We start from the raw sequence: 20,678 nt of genomic DNA, 5'->3' as shown, positions 1-20,678 counted from the left end.
GTGGAAGGAAATTTAGTTTATTTATTATAGTTTAGAAAATGGTAATAAAATATGACAAGAACTGTGTCAGAACAAATTCATCTTGATAATGTCAGATAACCTATACAAAAACATACATTAAAAGAAATGTCAAATCAAATAATTTATTTTTGGGTATAATATGCCACAGTTTACTTTATTTTGCTATCCTCGCTTACATATAACTATAGTGTCCTGCACCCACTAGTAAAAAATATATATCTGGTGTCTGAATAATTTCTGGTTTGACTGTAGGTGTTATTTTTAATTGGAAAAGCAATGTGTATTAAGACAAATTATGCATGTTGGCTTGACAACCATATTTGAAAGCTCTAAAAATGTATTATGATATTTATAGACCTGATTCATAAAGTAAAATTTCTTTGAATTGTAAGCTAGCAGACTACTCCTTTTTGGTATTTCTTTTCAAACTGCTTTTAACCTTTCGGTTTGTGTGGCCAATTCAATTTCTAACTCATTTTGAAAGAAAGTCTTTCAATTTGGAATTTAAACATGACACATATTCACTGTGTTGTTCTGTGTGTAATTACAGCTTGAGGTCTTTAATCCAGGTCATTTTCCTGTTCTCCTCCTGATTTTAGCATGACGTTGTCTTACTGTACAGACACTCCATTGTGTTCAGAATCAAACAACACCTTACATTCAAAAGAGCCGAATTTTCCAGCTATATGTGTGTCATATTCATAATGCTGATGCAAATTATGCCCTCTGCATGTCACATGACTCATCACATCACAACAACATAATGCCTTAAATTACTTCACATTCTAGAGTAAAAGAAGCCACTGTTTATCAATTTAAACTATGCAATCACTTGCTATAGCACTGAATATTAGATTTTGACGAATCAAGTTTTTATTTTTTTTCTATTGCACACAGCTTTTGTGTGCAAAATGTGATGTGATGACCTAATGTGATGATGCATGGAAAAGATGATGCAGAAATGATTAAACATACGGGAAACAATTTGGAGAAATGAGTAAACATGTCAAACTAATCCATGTTGTTTTTTCCCAGACCTCACCTGTTGTAATCTAACTGCAGAGGTGGGTAGTAACGAATTACAATTACTTCTTTACATTTACTTGAGTACATTTTTTGGGTAACTAGTACTTTTAGAGTATATTTAAAGGTAGGTACTTTTACTCTTACTCAAGTACATTTATAGTGAAAAAAATTACTTTTACTTTGCTACATTTGATGCCGTTCCTTCATTACTGAGATTTCATTTCATGTCTGATAAAACTGCGTTAATGCTGCTTTGTATACAGCTGTTAATATGGAAACCGTAATATTTCAGCGCTCCTACAGCACCCCCTCGTGACAGAGAATGAATTTTTCATTTCCAATACATTTTTTTCAGCTGTTTATGGTGAAATGATTGCAATAATCGACCCATGTTTTTATGCAGCAAACACAGAGTTGTAAATGTAAAAAGTTAAGGTGCCTTCTAAAAATCTAAACAAGTACAGCAATATTTATGTTTTAAATAAATATAATAAATTATATACTCAATTTATCCCTTTTAATGTTATAAAGGATGAAATGCCATAGTGTAACATATTTTGTTTTTGTGTGAAACTGTATCTGAATTTTAAATCATGCCATTTTATGGCTTAATATTCTACTTTACATTGTCCAATCCCATTACTGTTTATTTTACTTTTGCAGATCTTATTGATTATGATAATGGTTATGAATTGCTTTAAAATAATATTTAAAAATTCTGCAGATACACTAAATGAAATACATATAATGAAATAAAATAACTTCCTTGATATTTGTTTATATTTGTGTATTAAAAACATTTTTGATTAGACTCCTATCTGATTTTCTATATTTAAAAAAGCTCTTTTTATTTGGGCTAGTTAAATTAATTTTCGGGCTACCAAAATCTGAAGAGTACCTGCCCGAAGGGCTACCAGAAATTTTGCGAGCCCTGTATAAATATGTATATAAACACCTTCCTTCAGCCTATGTTTTCAAGGAGAGGTGTGCGGAAGCTTTCCAAACAGTTTGAAATTCATGGTCTTCACTTCATATCAATCAGATCAGAAGTAACTAGCTACTTGAGTAATTTTTCCATCAGATACTTTTTTACTCTTACTCAAGTAACTATTAAGCTTGTTACGTTTACTCATACTTGAGTAAATATTTCCATAAGTACTTGTAATTTTACTTGAGTACAGATTTTGGGTACTCCACCCACCTCTGTCTAACTGGCTCTCTGACACTAGGAAGTAAAGATATCATAGAGATCCATAAGTAGGGATGAGTTGCACACTTAAAATTCCTTATTCGTTTTTTATTTTATGCATTTGGAACGGCTCGAGCAGATCTTAAGCCTATATGTGATCAACACGGTCTCATCTTACAGCAACTGCTATAGTTTTTGCAATTCCATCCAGCTCATATGTTGCAGAAGGCCACGGCGAGAGTGAGTTAATCCACCACTAAATATACCCCTCACTTCCTGTGCCCCCTCTCTCATTTCATTTTAAAAGAGCGAGAGATAGTTGATGCTTCCGCCTGGTTTTGTCAATGTGTTCATCTATCTATCTATCTATCTATCTATCTATCTATCTATCTATCTATCTATCTATCTATCTATCTATCTATCTATCTATCTATCTATCTATCTGTCTATCTGTCTATCTGTCTATCTGTCTGTCTATCTATGCATCTGTGTATCTGTGTATCTGTGTATCTGTATCTGTATATCTGTCCAAACCAGTAACTTCCTTCTCAAACATCAAGGCCGAGTTTTTTGGTGTTTACTAAGTGTAGTTTCCCACGCCATGGAGGGTGGGCAGAAGAGGTGGGGGTGTAGGTAACCAATCGTGAGGCAATCAGTCTTCTGATGCCACCAAACTGCAATATATCAGCGTTTTATCTAGCTCCTTTGACGCATGCCTACTGCGATAAATCACCTTCTGGATGGCAGGCCATTAAAAATTGTCCCAGCAGTTTTTGACCTTTGCCTTGTTATGGGTACATTCACTCAATTTAATATTTACATTTGCAGCCCTGGCATCAAGTGTTTGTCAATCTGACATAATGTTTGTTTCAACGTTGAAAGGCTGTTAAATTTGAGGTGTATGAAGGTGTTTTCATACAGTACGTGCTGTGCCATTGATGTACCACCAGATATGTTGTTGGTTGTGGTACTCATCAGCTACAAAACATGATATGGGCAATTTTTTGGGGGGGGTGGGGGGGAGGGCGATTTGAGTTGACGTGCTAGATGTGAAAGATTTACTCTCTTCCCTTTACTACAGAAAAGATACCTTAGACCAATCTCAGATGTTTTCGTTTTCTATAAGTCTAAAATAACAATAAATGAAACTATTTTACAGATGGCTTCAGCTGACATATTGTACAGATGTTTTTTTTTTTTTTTTTGCTGAATGAGCATAATCTAAGCTCAGAGGCACAGATGGCACACCCAAAGGTTGAAGTCGTTGTTTTTCTAGGGACTTTGAGGGAGTTTCCAGAAGAAAGTCCTAGTGAAAATGATTAATAGGTTAGAGTTGTTCAGTGTGAAGCCAAAAAAATAGATGTGACTTTGATCAAACAAACAATGTTGAAATTATGCTATATTTTTGCTAAAGATCTCTTTAGGTTATGGGAAATTCATCTGATGTCAGCTGAGGCCATGAAACCTCCTAGATTGTAATCATCGAATTCCTCTATATTTGCAATATAACTAAAGCAGTAATTGAAAATCACATGATGTGCATCTGAAAAGGTCATCCTTGAGGAATGAGCTGAGACCTGCAAGCCATCTGTGTCTGGAAAAATAGGGAAAGAACAGAAAGCGGCACCCTGGAGAAAGGCATGGTGAAGCGATGCCTTTACTGCAGTCAGCTAGAGTAACCAAAGCTGGACCCCCTACAGGGAAACTGGAAGGGTTAATTTGCTCTATTGAATGCAAAGTCTTTCATCAGAAAGCACTGGAGGACGTGAACAAAAAGAGATGGATTTGTTTATTTTGCCTTTACAACAGGAGCCCTTCAATGCAACATCTTAAACAATGGTGTCCCACAGGCATATCTTTGATGATCTCTGGGTAGATGGTACTTGATTCATGACGTATTTGAGTTGTAATGTTTTGATGTGTGTAGGTGAAAAGAACTAGGGCAGGACTGGAGCAGCTTGTTTCACTGACTGATATCATTTTTTCCACGTCAGCTGGTGACACTGGCTGTTAAATCATTTTTGTGGTCTCAAAAAAGGTCTCTTGAAAACTGTGAATGATACACATTTTCAAATATGCAGAAAGGGTTGGACTTAAATTGCCCAAAAATTTACTTAAGACTCAATTTAGACTAAACTAGGACATTAAATTACAGGCTTGTTGACAAGGAGGAATATTTTCTGTGAATATTGTGATCTATCGCTTTTTGAGAAATGTTTTTGCCCATTTGCTTCTGTAGCAGTGCTTAAACATGACAATAATAGGTTTAATTTGGTGCACATCAAGCATGTAGCCGCCTTTTTTATTAAGTGCTTGTCTGTGGAAATGTGTAAAGTATACACACAGATTCAGTTATGAAGTTAAATACTTTTATGTATTCTTATATGTGACCCTGGACCACAAAACCAGTCGTAAGTCACACGGGTATATAGAAATAGCTAAAATACACTGTATGGGTCAAAATTATTGATTTTTCTTTTATGTCAAAATTCATTAGGCTATTAAGTAAAGATCAGATCCAGATTTTCAAATAGTTGTATCTAGCTGTATCTGTAATATTGTCCTATCCTAACAAACGGAAATGAAAAGTTTCTGAAAATTGACCCTTATGACTGGTTTTGTGGTCTTTGGTCACATATACTTTTATATTTATTTTAGATAAGTATGATAATTGATTAAGAAGTATGATAAAGGAACACACACACGGGCCTAAATTTTAAGTTGTGAACAGATCTTCTGTTAATTTGTGCTAATATCAAAATTAAACATCTAAGAAGTCATCAAATGTATAAGGACAAATACTAAAATACACAAACTGCAGATATCAGCGTCTGGAAAACAGATTAAGACCAAAATGGTGTTGCTGGGTTATGATAAATCATAACACAATAACACATTTTTTGTTATTTATATGTTTTTTGTTACTACTTATGCGCCTGCCAGATGCAAAATACAAGGAATAAACAGTTAAATCACTCTAAATCAAAACCCCAGAGATAGGGGTGGGTAATTTACTTAGTAACGTCAACGGGTGGAGAGGAAAAAGTATGAACGGGTTAATTTTGAGTCATACTCGTCTTTGCAGAATATGTGAAAATTCCTCCGCCACGGGAAGAAAAAAAAATGGCACAAAATCGAGCCTTCTTTCAAAACTTGCTCAAAGCTAAATAAATTCATAGTTTAACTCGTCTTATATTTTAAACAACTTGTAGGAAGTGAACTTTTGAGGAGGTCGTTATTTGCAGACGCATCACAGATTATAGATCCACCCGTGGGGCTGGCGGAAGAACACCTCAGTCTGCGACCTCAGTGACTGGGACGAAAAGAACAGAGAAGTTCAGAAAGTTTGATCACAGCGCAGCTACGAGAAGGAAAAAACTTTCAAATGAAGGCAGTATACGGATTTATGTGGCCACACGAGACATTCTGACAGCCAAAAGACAGCTTCTCTATCAAGTATAATCCGTTTACCTACTCTTGAAGATCATTTTAAGATTCGTTACGCTTTAACCTGACGGAGCACAGCCTCGCGCTGGCGACTCTATGTGGATTTTACTCAAAATATGGGCCAATTACCCGGTGTCTCTTCGGGCAAACTCATCCTTATCGTTATTTTCTGCCTTAAAGTATCCTATGGTAAGTACTTTAATGGTTTATATTTCAGAACACATTTTGAAAGAGTCATTTGCCGTCAGTACGCATCTGTACGGCGGTGTGTGAAGCATCAGCGCTCACGTTTCGGTTCTCCACGGCCTCGAATGGCGTGTGTCAGCTTCACGTTATTTAAAACGCACGAAAAAAGAGATGTATAAGATGTTTTACTTATATATTTTGCATAAACTTTTAAAAGCCCTAAGTTAATTTTTTTCTGAGGGACACTCGTGTTTCACACCTCTGCCCAGATGTGAGAGAGTCTGAGCGGAGGAAATCTGCAGCAGCTTTCAGTATGTGAGAGAAGAATTCAAAATGGACACGTATGAGGGGAAAATACAGACTTTTCTTTGAGTTTCCAAAACGTAGTAGAAGTAACTAGTTTTGTTTTTCTTTAAGAGGAAGGAGAAACTCTTTTTACTCGTTTTGAGGTAGGTGTGTGTGGAGCGTGAATTTTCTGTTTCCCGAAAGCCGAAGCTGAATGATGGTTTGCGTGTTTGTTGTATTTCTCAGTTCAGCAGTACCGAAGAGTTTTCCATCTGACGGCTCGTCTCAGCGGGTTTCAGAAACAAAGGGTGCCAGTTGTTGCATTAGAGACTTGTTTGGAGAAATAAGGTCACATATGACTTCCATTCCACATGCAAGTCAGACACAATCCCTCCAGAGTAGAGGAGCCTCACAAAAGAAAACAAGACAATATAATGACTGCAGGCTCGGCAAGAAGAGGGAGGAATGCTGCTGTTGGTGTTTCACATTCCTCTCTCTCTCTCCCTCTTGCCTTTCTCGTTTTCTTCCTCTCTCATACACACACACATTTCCCTGTGGATGCACTCGTTTTCACAATGCTGCAGCTCGCCCATTGTGTCCCACAGATGATGTTTCTCCTTGTTTCTCTGGATTGAGTGTCATTCCTTGGGGTGGGATTGATTTCGCGTTTCTTTCTTTCCTCGCCTGGCACATTGCCCCAGTCGTGTAGGTTGTTTCAAGTCGCATGTATTCGCTCACATATGCCATTACAGCGTGTGCAATAAGAAGTTGTCCCATTGTTCCCGCCTGCGAGCCGCATGCATGGTGCCCAGCCACGGTTCTGACCCGCTGCTGCTCTCTGGTGTGAAATGTGATTTATCTTCAGCATACTCCCACTTCGCAGAACACAACGGGACGGTTATGAAATGGCCCACGGTCATGCATATCTCAGGGATGCCCACATCCTACCAGCTGGTGCGGTGGAGGTCTTGACCGGGTCGCAAGAAGGTGCTTCGTTGTGTTATGATGACATTTTGAAATTATTCTCCAGTTTAGGTTGAGTGAGTGAACATTTGTGTGCTTTTATTTCTTTTTTGGTTTAGTTTTTATACAAAGTACCAAATGAACCGTCAAGCGTGCACTTTTCATTAAGATAAACAGGGAATCATCACAGAAGCCTTATATTTCCCATCTGTGTTCTACAATGCAGGTATCACACCTCCTTTTTTAAGATTGTAGGAGAACGCTGTGGGAGGCCAGAGTGAGATACTCAAGCTTGTTAAATCCGTGGATTAAAACCACTGAGCAGGTTAACAAATGAAGTGGGAATTAAGACGTTCTGCATTCCTGCCACACTGCAGTACGCTAAGCCTGGCATCAGCCACACAGATACAGTGCCAGCGTGTCTGTGTACAAACTTCACAGGCCTGACCTGAGAGCTATGTTCCATGTCATGCAGCATCATTTCCTCCTTAATATTGCTGACTGTTTGTCAGACATGTTTGATGTTAGTAATATGATATCAGTCTCATCTACAGTGGGCTTGTGGTTAAAGGAATAGTTGACCCAAAAATAAAAATGTTGTTATTAATTAGTCACCCTCATGTCGTTCCAAATCCGTATGACCTTTGTTCATCTTTAGAACACAAATTAAGATGTTTTGATGAAATCAGAGAGCTAAACGTTCAAGGCCAAGAAAGGTACAAAGAACATCGCCAAAATAGTCCATGTGACATCAGTGGTTCAACTGTAATTTTATGAAGCTATGAGAATACTTTTTGTTGGCCAAAAACAAAAACGAAAATAACCAGAACATGTTGTACTTTTGATAATGGCGGAAGATGGTAACTCGGGGGAGAAGAATTGTTGAATAAAGTTGCTATTTTTATTTATTTATTTATTTTTGCAAACAAAAAGCATTCTCATAGTTTTATAAAAATACAGTTAAACCACTATTCACATGGACTATTTTATCTATGTCCTTTCTTACTTTCTGGGCCTTGAATGTGTCAGTTGCATTGTTGTTTAAGATCTCGGATTTTATCAAAAATATCTTAATTTGTGTTCGAAAGAGAAACAAAGGTCTCATGGGTTTGGAACAACATGAGGGTGAGTAATTAATGACAGAATTTTTATTTTTGGGTCAACTATCGCTTTAAGGATGCACCACAATAATGGCCTCTATGGATTAGCTGATATTAAAATTAAATACAATTTTCTAAATTAAAAATAAAACGCTTTTAAAAATAAAGATTCCAAAGGGGTGTTTTGCAGTGATGCCATTTAGGAACCATTTGTGAACTGTTCCTAAAAGAAACATTTTAGAAATCTAAAGAACCTTTTTTGACTGTAAAGAACCTTTTTCTGCATTTTAAAAGGTTCCATGGATGTTCAAGGTTCTTCACAGAACCTTTCTTACAGATGCCAATAAAAACATTTATTTTTAACAGTGTAAAAACTAAAACAAATAATTTTTAAATGCTGCTATTTCATGACAATACAGCAATATTGTGAAGTATTATTAAAATTTTAAATAATTGTTTTCTATTTGAATGCATTTTTAAAGTTGTATTTTCAGCAGCCATTACTCCAGTCTTCTGTGTCACATGATAATTCAGAAATCATTCTAATATGTGACACTGGACCACAAAACCTTAAGTAGTAGCACGGGTATATTTGTAGCAATAGCCAAAAATACATTGTATAGGTCAAAATTATTGATTAGATGTCAAAAATCAGTTGGATATTAAGTAAAGATCATGTTCCATGAAGATATTTTGTAAATTTTCTACCGTAAATGTATCAAAAATAAATTTTTGATTGGTAATATGCATTGCTAAGAACTTAATTTGGACAACTTTAAAGGCGATTTTCTCAATCTTTAGATTTTTTTGCACCCTCAGATTCCAGATTTTCAAATAGTTGTATCTCAGCCAAATCTTGTAAATCTCAATTTCAAAAACGTGACACTTACGACTGGTTTTGTGGTTCAGGGTCACATATGTTAATTTGGTGGTTACATTTTTCATAAAGAAAGTTCAACAGAACATTGTTTATTTGAAATAGGCGTGTTTTACAACATTATAAATGTCACTTTTGACAAATTTTATACATCCTTGCTGAATAAAAGTAAAAAATCATATTGACCCCAACCTTTTAATTGATAATGTACTATCTACAGATACAGTCAATACAGTCAGGCAATAACTGATCCCTAATCCCTACTTGCCATATGCATTATGCTTATTTGTGCTTGTGCTGATGTGAAAGTGTTCTTTCTGATTGTTAGCATACAGCCAGCTCTCAGGACACTTTCATTGGAATGTTGTTGCTTTGAGAATTATCAGGTTTCCTCCCAAACTAGACGTAGCCTATCATTAAACAATCAGGGTGCTTTTTAGCCCCACGTGACGTACAGATTTAATGAGCGCCACCGAAAAACCTCCCTTCGCTCTTATGTTATCAAATCTGTATGCAATTACGCTCCCTGTCTCATTACAGATGGCTTCGGGAAGGGGTTTATTGTTTGTTGCCATGTCAACGTTTAACAGAATAGAGAGCACTTGGTGTATATACAGAAACGCCAGGAAATGGGGTTACTTCCTCACTCAGCGTGAACAACTTCCTTCTGCTGTCCAGCATGGATGCGGGCCAATGCCGACAAATCTCTTCTGACTCTCTCTCTCTCGCTTGCTTGCTCTATTGAGTACTTTCCTCTCAACCGAGCCCTGTCAGACTCTCATAATTACTTCCCCATCTCTCTCAGCAGCTATTAGCACTAACAGAGAGCGGGAGAGAGACACACACGAGTAGAGATGTCCCTTGGGCTCTGGGTTTGGTCGCGGGGATGAGGCAGCGATTTCAAGACCTACAGCTGTGAACCAGCTGCTCTGTGCAAGAGCTCCGACACACTCACGCCGCCTGATCCGCATCAAGAATTGTGTTTGAAACACTCCTTGACCTTATTAGGGCTGTTTGCTAGTCTATTAGTATTGTTCATAGTAAGGATTAGGCTTTGAAATGAATATCTAAAGTAAATATTAGACTTTGGCACATTAGAATGAATGATACCTCAAGTGTGGCTTGTTTTAAAAGAGGTGTGCTGGTACTTTTTCAGTGTATGATTTTCACTTAGTGTTGCTTTTGTAATTTCTCATGGTCAAAGGCAGATCAAATGAGACCAGCACTTACGTCTGACTGATACCGGTTTGCATGAGCCATGTATTTCATGTGTTTTTGTGGGCGTAGTGGTGGGCGGCTCTTTATATCACAGCTGTTTTATGTATTCAAGACTAATTTCCCTCAGCTCCGCGAAGCCTAAGATCTAATTCAATACAGATTTTGTGTTGAGAACAGTTTTTACAAGTCACTGAATGTAGTTTAGAAAGTCCCTGATTCCATTCCTACATTTAGTGGGGATAAAAAGTCATGGGACTGCTTTTTATTAAAGGCAGGTTTGAGTTGGCTTCAGAATATACACCCAAGTGTTCAGTGCCAGTAAACACACACACACACACACACACACACACACACACACACACACACACACACACACACCTAATACTGGTGCACAGTTCTGCATGTGTATGTACGTTGAGTTGTGAATCTGCTGTCTAGATGTTTTGCAACTGATTTATAACCGGTTCTGAGAGAGTCACGCATTTACATCTGGTCACGTTACTGTTGGAGCCCCATCAGAGAGACAGAGAATGAGAAACACAGACTACAGACAGGAAAAAGTATGTGAGCTCAAGATGTATAAAGACTAAAGTTGAAAATTGTGTGATGGGAATCCTGGCAGAACTGAGTGTGGATTGTGTTATGCTTCCCTGGAGTGTCTGTTCTGTGTTGGACCTCCAAACCTTCATGAGGTCATCCGTCCATACATCTCAAAGGGGACACAATGGTTGACATCCAGCTATGAAATGTATGTATTATGTATGACATAGGGATATAATTATATAAAAATCTCACGATATGATAATATCTCGATGTGAAGTCCACAATACAATATTTATTGCGATATTTAAAATATAAGACAAATGAAGACAGACGTGTTTTAAATTTTGTACATTTTAAAGTTAAATTATTCTAACTAATGCACTTTTGAGAGTTAAAAATAAAGAGCTCCAACCCATGTTCTTAACTAAGAAAACAGTCAGAAAAAAGTCAGTAAATTGACTTGTACCTGAACTTTAAAGGGGACACAACTCTCTTTTTATTTGTGGTATACTCTCTCAGTCTAAATTATATTCACACTGGTGTTTTAGGAAGCCAAACAAATTTGAATATAGTAACAACAACAACAATTTTATTATTGTTAATTATATATCAGTAATAGCCATATATTGTAAAACAATTGCACTGTAAAATAAGTGAAAATTAATATTCCTTATTTCCTAATTTCTACACTTGAAAGAGATATTTTGAATTTGGACTGCAGTAACGTTACCCATTTAAACTGCTAGCTGTCAGCAATTCATACTGTATTTTAAGCTTTTATTTTGATGGAAATGGCAGTAGAGCTTTTATTTTGACGAAAAACTTCAGCTTTAATGAAAACTGGCTTACAAAAATGCATCTCACTACAAATCTAGTGAAATACTGTAGTCATCTGCTGTGAAAATAAATTGAAACTGGTGGCTGTTGCAATCCCAGACACTCACTAATCTCACAGCACATGCAATAAACGAGTTCACTGCATTCACTGTGAACTGAGCCGTTTTGAGGCGTGGAAAACACCGGATCACAAGCTGATCGCCTGAACGAAGTGTGTGCTTTGCTTTAAAAAGGTCAGTGAGAACAGACTTGATAAAGGGATTAAGCCATATTGTACTTTCGGTTTTAATTTGTTTAACAGATACTGTGCCAAAATGGCACAAAACACAACTTTAAATCCTTTTATTTTAGAATAAGAAGTTTAAAATATATTTTAAATACAACACTTTTTGCCCAGGAAGACCTATCGTTTTATATCGTCATGTGGCCATGATGATATCGTGATACCACGGTATTAATAATACCATTACATACCCTAGTATGGCATGTATAGCAGACATAAATTATATATGTTTTCATTTTTTTTTTGCAGTGCTTCTTTAAACTGTGTTTGCATGGAACAATCCTGTTGGAAAATGCAAGCTTTTACGTTCAATCTCTTTTTCTCACCTTTGATATAGCCATACAAAAGAGACATTTTTAGCTCTCTTCCACGAGCAATGGGTTTGTAAGATTATGTCAAGTTAAAAATAGTCTGACTTTAAAATGTGTCTCAAGACCCCTGTGGTCTGTTCCATTTTGCTGCGCTCCGTCTAGCTGTTTTTGAATGCAAGAATGCATGTTATGTAAACACCCATCCGATCACGATCAGGTGCACCCGAAACCAAAGTGAACATAAAACTAAATTTGCTTGAAAATACATAGCCTACTATCTGTCCATCAGATTACATTCAATCATTTTTGAAAGATCTAGATGGTTAGTGAGTAGTTGATTTTAACAAAAGGGGAGAGGAACGATACGTTTGTTTTAAACAAATGAGTGTGAATTGCTGCTTTTAATTATTCCACTTATCACCCTCCCACTTTTCTTTCATTGGGTACTTCTCTTTTTATTTTTTCTCACGTTGTCCTCACATTTGCCCCTCCTTCACACCTCAGGGACAGAGCTCTGGTCTCATGAATGTGGAAAAATGAAGACAAAATGTTTAGCAGTTGGTTAATCACAGCGGGGTTACTCTAAACAGAGTTTGTGTGAAAGTTTTGGCTCTTGTTTGCTTGTGAGGAGCCTCATGATAAACAGAGTGAATTTGGCTTGTGTAGAGCACATGCCCATACAGAGGCTTTTAAGCACACCAGGTTCCCTCCTGTCTGATGATTACTTATTAGGTGATTCAGAGCAGAACCTGATCACAGATCAGTGATGTGGTGAATCGGTTTGACTCCAGGCCAGAATGTAGATGAAGTGCCTGGTTCAATGAAGTGCCTGGTTTATGGTTGGCAGATCCTGGATTTGAGCATGAAGTTTGAAAAACCGCCTCTTTAGTAGGAATAGAATTGTAGAGGAGTTAAAAAGTGTTCTTTAACGAAAGCCTGTCCCAAAATCCTTTGAGAACTTCCCCTCCGGCGGTTTGATGAAGCATTTGGGGAGCTTGTCAGACCAGTCAGGGCCAAGCCTCTCGCTCTCTCTGCGCAAGCCTCACCCTTCACTTGTGTCTCTCACTCGTCTACATTCTCTCGCTTTGTCTTCATCATGTTTGCCCATGAGACTTTGTGACCACACTCTAAGAAAATAAAAGGTTGTCACAATACCATCATTTCAGAAGTCAGAAATACCAGTTCAGTTACGCAGCTCTCAATATCAATTTCAATACCACAGCAGAACATGTATGCTAATAAATACACATTAATTTATAATGTTAAATATTAGTATAACAAACTAATTAAATTAAATTGATGGCACCAAGGCATGTATATCTCAAATAAGTAACCAAACATAGCTGCAAGATTTCAAGTAACTATTCAAGCATACAGAAATTGAACAAAATTACATCTAAAGTTAGTCAAGTGTAAAATAATCCTACTTAAAGGGATTCATCTAAAATTTACTTTCTTCTGTGTAACATACAAGAAGAGATTTAAAAAAATGTTTTTTTTTGTCTACTCAATGAAGGCCATTGGTTTCAATCAGGATCCTGTTGAGTTTCATTGGATAGTCAAAGCAATTGAAACTTTCCACAGAAGAAAGATAGTCACACAGGTTCGAAAGAACAAAAGAGTAAGATAATTATGTCAGAATATAAATTTTTTGATTAAACTATCCCTTAAAACTACTGTATTACATGACTTTCTGCCATCAGTGTACAAAAAAGCCTGACAGTGTAATTACTCTAAGACTTTTATTGCTCAGTGTTTGTTGAAAATGATAACAACATGTTTACAGCTTATTGGCTTATCTTGGAGTAGCTTACATGTTTGGTTATATCAAAAGGTGTCTTTGAGGGCTGGCTTGACTGTGCATGTTAAGACATATTAAGCATGTATTTGAATTCATTCAGATCTGACAGCTACATCTACTATTTTAAAGAACTATATTGGAAACCTATACAGACAGAAAAAGTTTTGTTAAAATTGAAATGTGCTGCAATGAACATTTATTAAAGAACCTTTATTTTAAGAGTGCATTCACAAACTCTCTCTCTCTCTCTCTCTCTCTCTCTCTCTCTCTCTCTCTCTCGTTCTGTTCTTCGTTATTGCCTCTTGCCATCTTGAGCACACTTGACTTCTGCTCTTGTCTTCTATTCTTCCCTCTCATATCTCCAGCACTCCAGTTCCCCTCCCCTTGGCTCCTAAATCTCTGTGAAAGCACAATTTCACACTCAGCTTAGCCACTTCTCCCAAATATTTCCCACCATAGTTGCTGCCAAAAAGGGGTGCAACTGAACGCCTTCTCCAGTTGCAGGCTTTGACCTCACAGGGCATTAAATGCCTGGCACGACACAGTGCCTATAGAAAGTATTCATCCCGCTTGGACTTTTCCATGTTTTCTTGTCTTGAATCACAGTGAACTTAATTTGGCACAGTGATCTTTCAGATGAAAAGAAAAGACTTTTCAGATTTTGACAAAGAAATCCCGTATAATTGATTTCATAAGTGTTCACCACTCTAAATATGTTTTAAATCATCACAGGTGCAGTCAGGTGGTGTTGGTTTTAATGTCACATGATTAATTAAATGGAGACTGTCTGTGTGTAGTCACAGGGTTTTAGTTGATTGTAGTATACATACACCTGTAAATGGATGGTCCAGCTTCAGAAAAGTCAGCATTAAGGCAGACCATGCTTCATAAAGATAAAAAAACACCAAGCAACATTGTAAAACAGTAATTGAAAAACACTAAGGAGGGGATGGATACAGGAAAATTGGTAGTCATTACTGTATTAGAGCGTAGCAAAGAGAAAGCCACTGTTCAGATGTCATATGACATCCCAGCTGCAGAAATCATGTGGGAGAGTCTGATGAGACCACGCTGTGCGTGATCATACCGTAGAGATGCTTTTCTGCAGAAGGTCTTGAACAGGGATTTAGACTAACATTAGACAAAGATTTTTGGTAGCACTAAATATTGTTTTGTTTCCAGTGCACATTTGACAGTAGCTTGACTTGACAGTAGCAGTAGCTTGAATTGGAGTGTGGATGAAAATGTATATTCATTAACAAAAACAGTAAAATCTGTAAAAATTGTAACAACCCTGTTGAAAAAAAAAGACAAACAGCATGACAGCTGGTCCTTAGTTGGTCATGAGGCTGGTTTAAGCTGGTTCTGAGCTGGTCATGAGCTGGTTTAAGATGGACAGGTGCTAATCCTAAGAAACTAGCACCTGCTCAGGATCAGCTTAAACCAGCTCAAACCAGTTGCCATGCTTCAAAACATACCTAACCAGCATATGCTGTTTTTTTTTCAACAGGGAACCTAATTTTTTATAGTTTAAAATTCAAATATTCAATATTCAAATTCAAAATTACTGACTCAGTTAGGACTCTACTCTTATGAAAATTAAACATTGTTCAGGTTGAAATATACATATGTTTAGCCCTATATACTTACAGAATAACTTATTTTTGAACTTTAATTATGGGTTTAACTCAAACCTCTACCCACAGTCAGCTGAAATTACTAAATTTAGTTTTCACTTGTAAAACACAGAACTTTGTTTTTGCTTTCATTGTTTGGGGTGATGTGGTGAATGTCGTGGCCATCATCACCATGGTCACTGGTCAGTAAAACCCTGTGTGGCACCTCACTACCATGGTAAAAAGCAATCATATGGTTTCTAGTGTAATCGGCAAAATACCGGAAGTGGCGCATTCCACATATTAAATCCATTTAAAAATCATAATAAAGCATAATGCTATTAAGAATGCACAAACGCTACAATTTAATTAAATAAATATATGCAATGTAAGTTTAATATGTGTGCTGTAATAATTTACATATGTGTAGGTTACGTACGTGCGTGTCAGAGCATATCATTTACATGTGTTGACATGCGTCTTAAACTCCATCTCTGCATGTTGTTGTGTAGGGCTGCAGCTATCGAATATTTTAGTAATCGAGTATTCTGCCGAAAATTCCATCGATTAATCGAGTAATCGGATAAAACATAGGTTTGCTTAATTAAAGAGCAATATTAAATATACAAGAGAAATTAAGACAGGTTTCTTAAAATCTACATTTTTATTTTTTTTAAATGCATAGTATGCAACAATATTTTCCATCAAAAATAAGCATTTAGTTATTACCAATTTTTTTACTGTCTGTGCTTGTACTGTGAACAATAACAAAGTTGACTGAGATGAATTAAGTGATATAAATTCTGGGTTTAAAATAAAGCATTTTCTTAGAGATAAAAATAAATAACTTTCAAAATTACTTTTTTTTAATTATCAAAACTAAGGCATACATTAAAATAAATTATTAATAGTAATACAAAAACACTGCCTTTTAGTCTTGCAACTTAACTTTAAGAAATAAAAGTTTCAAAATCTACAGCTCAGGCATAACATAAGCCTTTACTATCTTCTTCTTGGAATGCTTTGTGGCAAAACACAAGTCCATGCATGGTTTCACACGGAGTGCTTTAAGCCAATAAAACTATACATTTTAAAACGTTTAAATTTTGCTATGGGTTAACGTTGCGCATGTTGTTTACACTACTCCGTCGATTTCAACTCTCGAAAACGGAGACTTTTGAAAACGCTGTAGACCCACTGATCTATATAGATCATTGTTTAGACCCTGTTTTAGTTTAAAAACTCCGGTGTTGCGTTTCAGTGTAAACGGACCAAAACGGAGACTTTTGAAAACGATGGCGTGGCTGCCCACATTCTCTCTGCGTATCCTTGACGACGGTGTAAACAATAACATCATGCTCGTTGCTAGTGCTGGGCGATATGACGATATATATCGTGGGGACGATAGAAAAGTGTCTATCGTCCTATTTCTCTTCTATCGTTTCTATCGTCTCTAACCTAATTTTATCAATTACTAAAGAAAATATTGCATTAAATAGGCTATGACAAATGTATGATAGTGTCTTGTTGCTGTGCAATGCATACTCTACCCTATAAGTGATAATCAAGAATAAAAACGAACTTTTTCACAAAGAAACTCCGTCTTGTGCGACGTGACGCTTTACGTTGTTGCGAGTGCAACATGCTTTAACTCGTGAGTGCTTAGCCTAAAGATGGAGACGCAAGAGGTTGAAGATGAATGCCCGGAGTCGCAACAACAAACTGAAACTGCTACGCAGGCAGCAGACAAGAAGTACTTTTACCGACACGTGGGTACGTCAGTGATTTTGTTGCATTTTGGCTTCAAGAGCTCCGACACGGAGCAGAAGACAGTCATGTGCAAACTCTGCCAAAAGACTGTTTCCGCGCCCGACACTGACGCCTGTTTCACGCCTGTTTCACACATACTTTGTCTGCAGTGCGTATGCGTTGCGTATTTTTTTCCGCACCCATGTTAACGGATCAGATCGTTCACACTGCACGCGGTTGCTGTCCGGTAGTGCGTTCCAGAAGCGGTGCGTTTGTAGCAGTGGAGCGATCCTTTCGGCACAGAGTCTGTTTTTGCTGCGCTGCATGCGCTGAATTAAAGTGACAGCGCATTGTTCGCTGTAAAAATGAACATGGATTGACACGGAAATGTACCATAAATGCATATAAATGCAGTCTACTGTGTTTCACAGTCAACACGTGGCTTTTTGGCTAGGTTTAAAATAGTGCAGTTTTAAATAAACAAGGCAACATAATAGATGCACTTGTCCAGGTAGAAAAGTTTTTTTAAATATGTTTTTTAATAAAGATTTAATACGAAAGAAAGACACAGAGAGCCGACTGCTTGTCTGTGGTAAGTTTTAATTTAAAATATTTGTGATAGCCCAATTTCAATATAAAAAGGAAGCTATGCTGTGTTTAAATGTGTTGCAACTTGCTTGAGCAACTTAATATACAAATCTAGAAGTCAAGTGCATTGAATAATAGCCTACGTTGTTTATAATACGTTGAGTTTAAACGTGAATATGTCTAGTAATATTGTATTAGTGTACTGTGATAAAAGAGTATCCCAATGCTGAAAAAGCACGATTGGATTTGAAATTAAAATAACGGATAAATAGTGTGTTTGTGGTAAACACCCGCGGATCAGGAACGGACTGCAAACGCGTTCTGTGTGGAAGCAAAACGAGTCCGTGCTGCCTCTGCACCGCATACGTAACGCACACGGACTGCAGACGGAGTATGTGTGAAACAGGCGTGATACTTCATTTTGGTTTGCAAACTTTGCACTACAAGGTTGAAAAATGTTTTTTATATATATATATATATATATATATATATATATATATATATAATTGAGTGCTTTTCTGCTCAGAAACTTGAAATGGCTGTGCATTTTAATAAAAAAAATAGTTTATTTTGATAATACTATTTAACTATGATGTGGATAAAAAATGTGAAGGCTACTGTAGCTCTACCTCCACCACACCTGTTGTCATTTGATACATTTATATTGCTGCACTAAAATGTATTTTTCTCATTTGTGACAGTTCAGTTAAATGTCACTTCAAATAACGAATAAAAATAAAGTTGCAAAAAAATTATGCAATGATATTTTTGTCAAACTTTTCAGAGAATAACTGAAAACGTACTTTATTTTGGTATATCGTGATATATATCGTTATCGTGATATAAAATAATCCATATCGTGATACATGATTTTTCCATATCGCCCAGCACTACTCGTTGCTGTAGCCATAGATGTGTAATACATAGATTCCCCTTTGACCGCTCCAAGCACGTCCTCCATCTTAACAATAGGGAATCTATCTATACATATCTATGGTTGTACATGCATGAATGGTAATATGGAGTTTTCGGTTGTGTGGTGTAGACGGAGATCCGTCGTGCGGGAAAAATTATATTTTCTCACAATTGCACTGGCCGTCGTGGTTTATCCCTTACGTAATTGACATACATTATTTAACAGCCTTCATCTCGACTAGCAATCACACTGATTTAACGCTAAGTTACATTGAATTTACCTGTCTCGGGTGACAGCCAGCATGGACGTTATGCTGCTGTGGTATGCTAGCTCGTTCTTGCAATGGACACACACCACAGCATTCTCTTAACTTTTCAATTTGAAATTATCCCAAACCTTGGACATTTTCTGTCGTTTTCTCCTGTTTGTTTCTTCTCCTTGCTCGTTGCCATTGTTATTACTACCTTCCATTTTGCAGCTAGCACTAGTTGGCGCCCGTGCCCTCAAATAAAATTACCGCCAACTCCTTCCTTGCGTTTCCTTTCACTTTGTGGGTGATGTAAGCGCATTGTCACACAAACAAAATCATTGCGAAAAAACGAGACGTGAGCTTTAAAGGTGCCATAGAATGGAAAACTGAATTTACCTTGGCATAGTTAAATAATAACAGTTCAGTACATGGACATGACATACCATGAGTCTCATACACCATCGTTTCCTCCTTCTTATATAAATCTAGTATTTGCAAAAGACCACCGAAAAATAGGTCAATTCCAACATAACACCGACTGTTACGAAACAGTCGGTGTTACAGCCGAGATCGTTAATAGTTACGCCTCCAACATTTGTATCACCCAATCATCGGTAACGTCAGCACATCATTTAAACAAGGCCAGCCACAGAAGGGACACGGTTAGCTTAATGCTAGCGCTAGCCTGTTACATTGCAATACATAGGATTTCACTTACCACATAAACAGAGATGCCTGCGCTGATGATGGTGAATGATGGAGAAATAACTGCCTGATGATGGCGAATGATTTACAGATCCCGAGTATCACTGACGAGCAGCTCAACTTGTGTGGTAAGTGCTTGTGTCTCTGCATTGTAACTTTACACAGAGCACATGCATCACAGTAATCAGACTAAACTGTCCGTGATTCAAAACGGCAGATTCAACAAACCGCATATTAAAAGCTGCTAGAGCTCCTAATTAAATATATATATTTTATCCATGTGCGAGCTATTGAGCTCTGTGAAACAGCCAATCAGAGCAGAGCTCATTAATATTCATGAAGCTTCCAAATAAGGCAAAAACAGAGCCTTTTATTCTAGGGGCAAATCCTAGGGTTGTAAATGGACCTGTAAAACCATTTCTGGAGATTTTTTGCCCTTTCCTATGCCATATACCTTCTATGTAGATATCAGAGAACAATTTTAAATATTCTCTCAATGCATTCTATGGCACCTTTAAAATAAATTAAAAGAGGCTTCGAGGCAGAGGAATTTGCCTCGATCATTTTTTGTAATCGAGTTACTCGAGTTACTCGAGGAATCGTTTCAGCTCTATTGTTGTGAGTTTATTATAAGATTAATCTGGGAACGCAATGTGCACTATTTCATCAGATTTGTAAGCTAAATCATTTAGAAACCTACGCAAACATAGTAGAATCCATCAGTGTCTTTTTCAATATGCTAACTGTTCATCATGATTTCAAAATAA

At 37.0% G+C, this 20,678-nt stretch overlaps 1 protein-coding gene across 1 annotated transcript in view; it reads left to right on the top strand.

Annotated features, from left to right (window-relative positions):
- The first annotated feature begins 5,614 nt into the window (after window positions 1-5,614).
- Window positions 5,615-20,678, top strand: part of notch2 (notch receptor 2) — a 58,812-nt gene continuing 43,748 nt past the window's right edge. The window contains exon 1 of the mRNA XM_073819209.1: window positions 5,615-5,872. Coding sequence (XP_073675310.1) covers window positions 5,800-5,872 — 73 coding nt within the window. The 5' untranslated portion in view covers window positions 5,615-5,799. The remainder of the gene's footprint in view (window positions 5,873-20,678) is intronic.

Source organism: Garra rufa, chromosome 15, assembly GCF_049309525.1.
Source record: "Garra rufa chromosome 15, GarRuf1.0, whole genome shotgun sequence".
NCBI lineage: Eukaryota > Metazoa > Chordata > Actinopteri > Cypriniformes > Cyprinidae > Garra > Garra rufa.
This window is presented reverse-complemented; position numbering and strand designations above follow the sequence as displayed.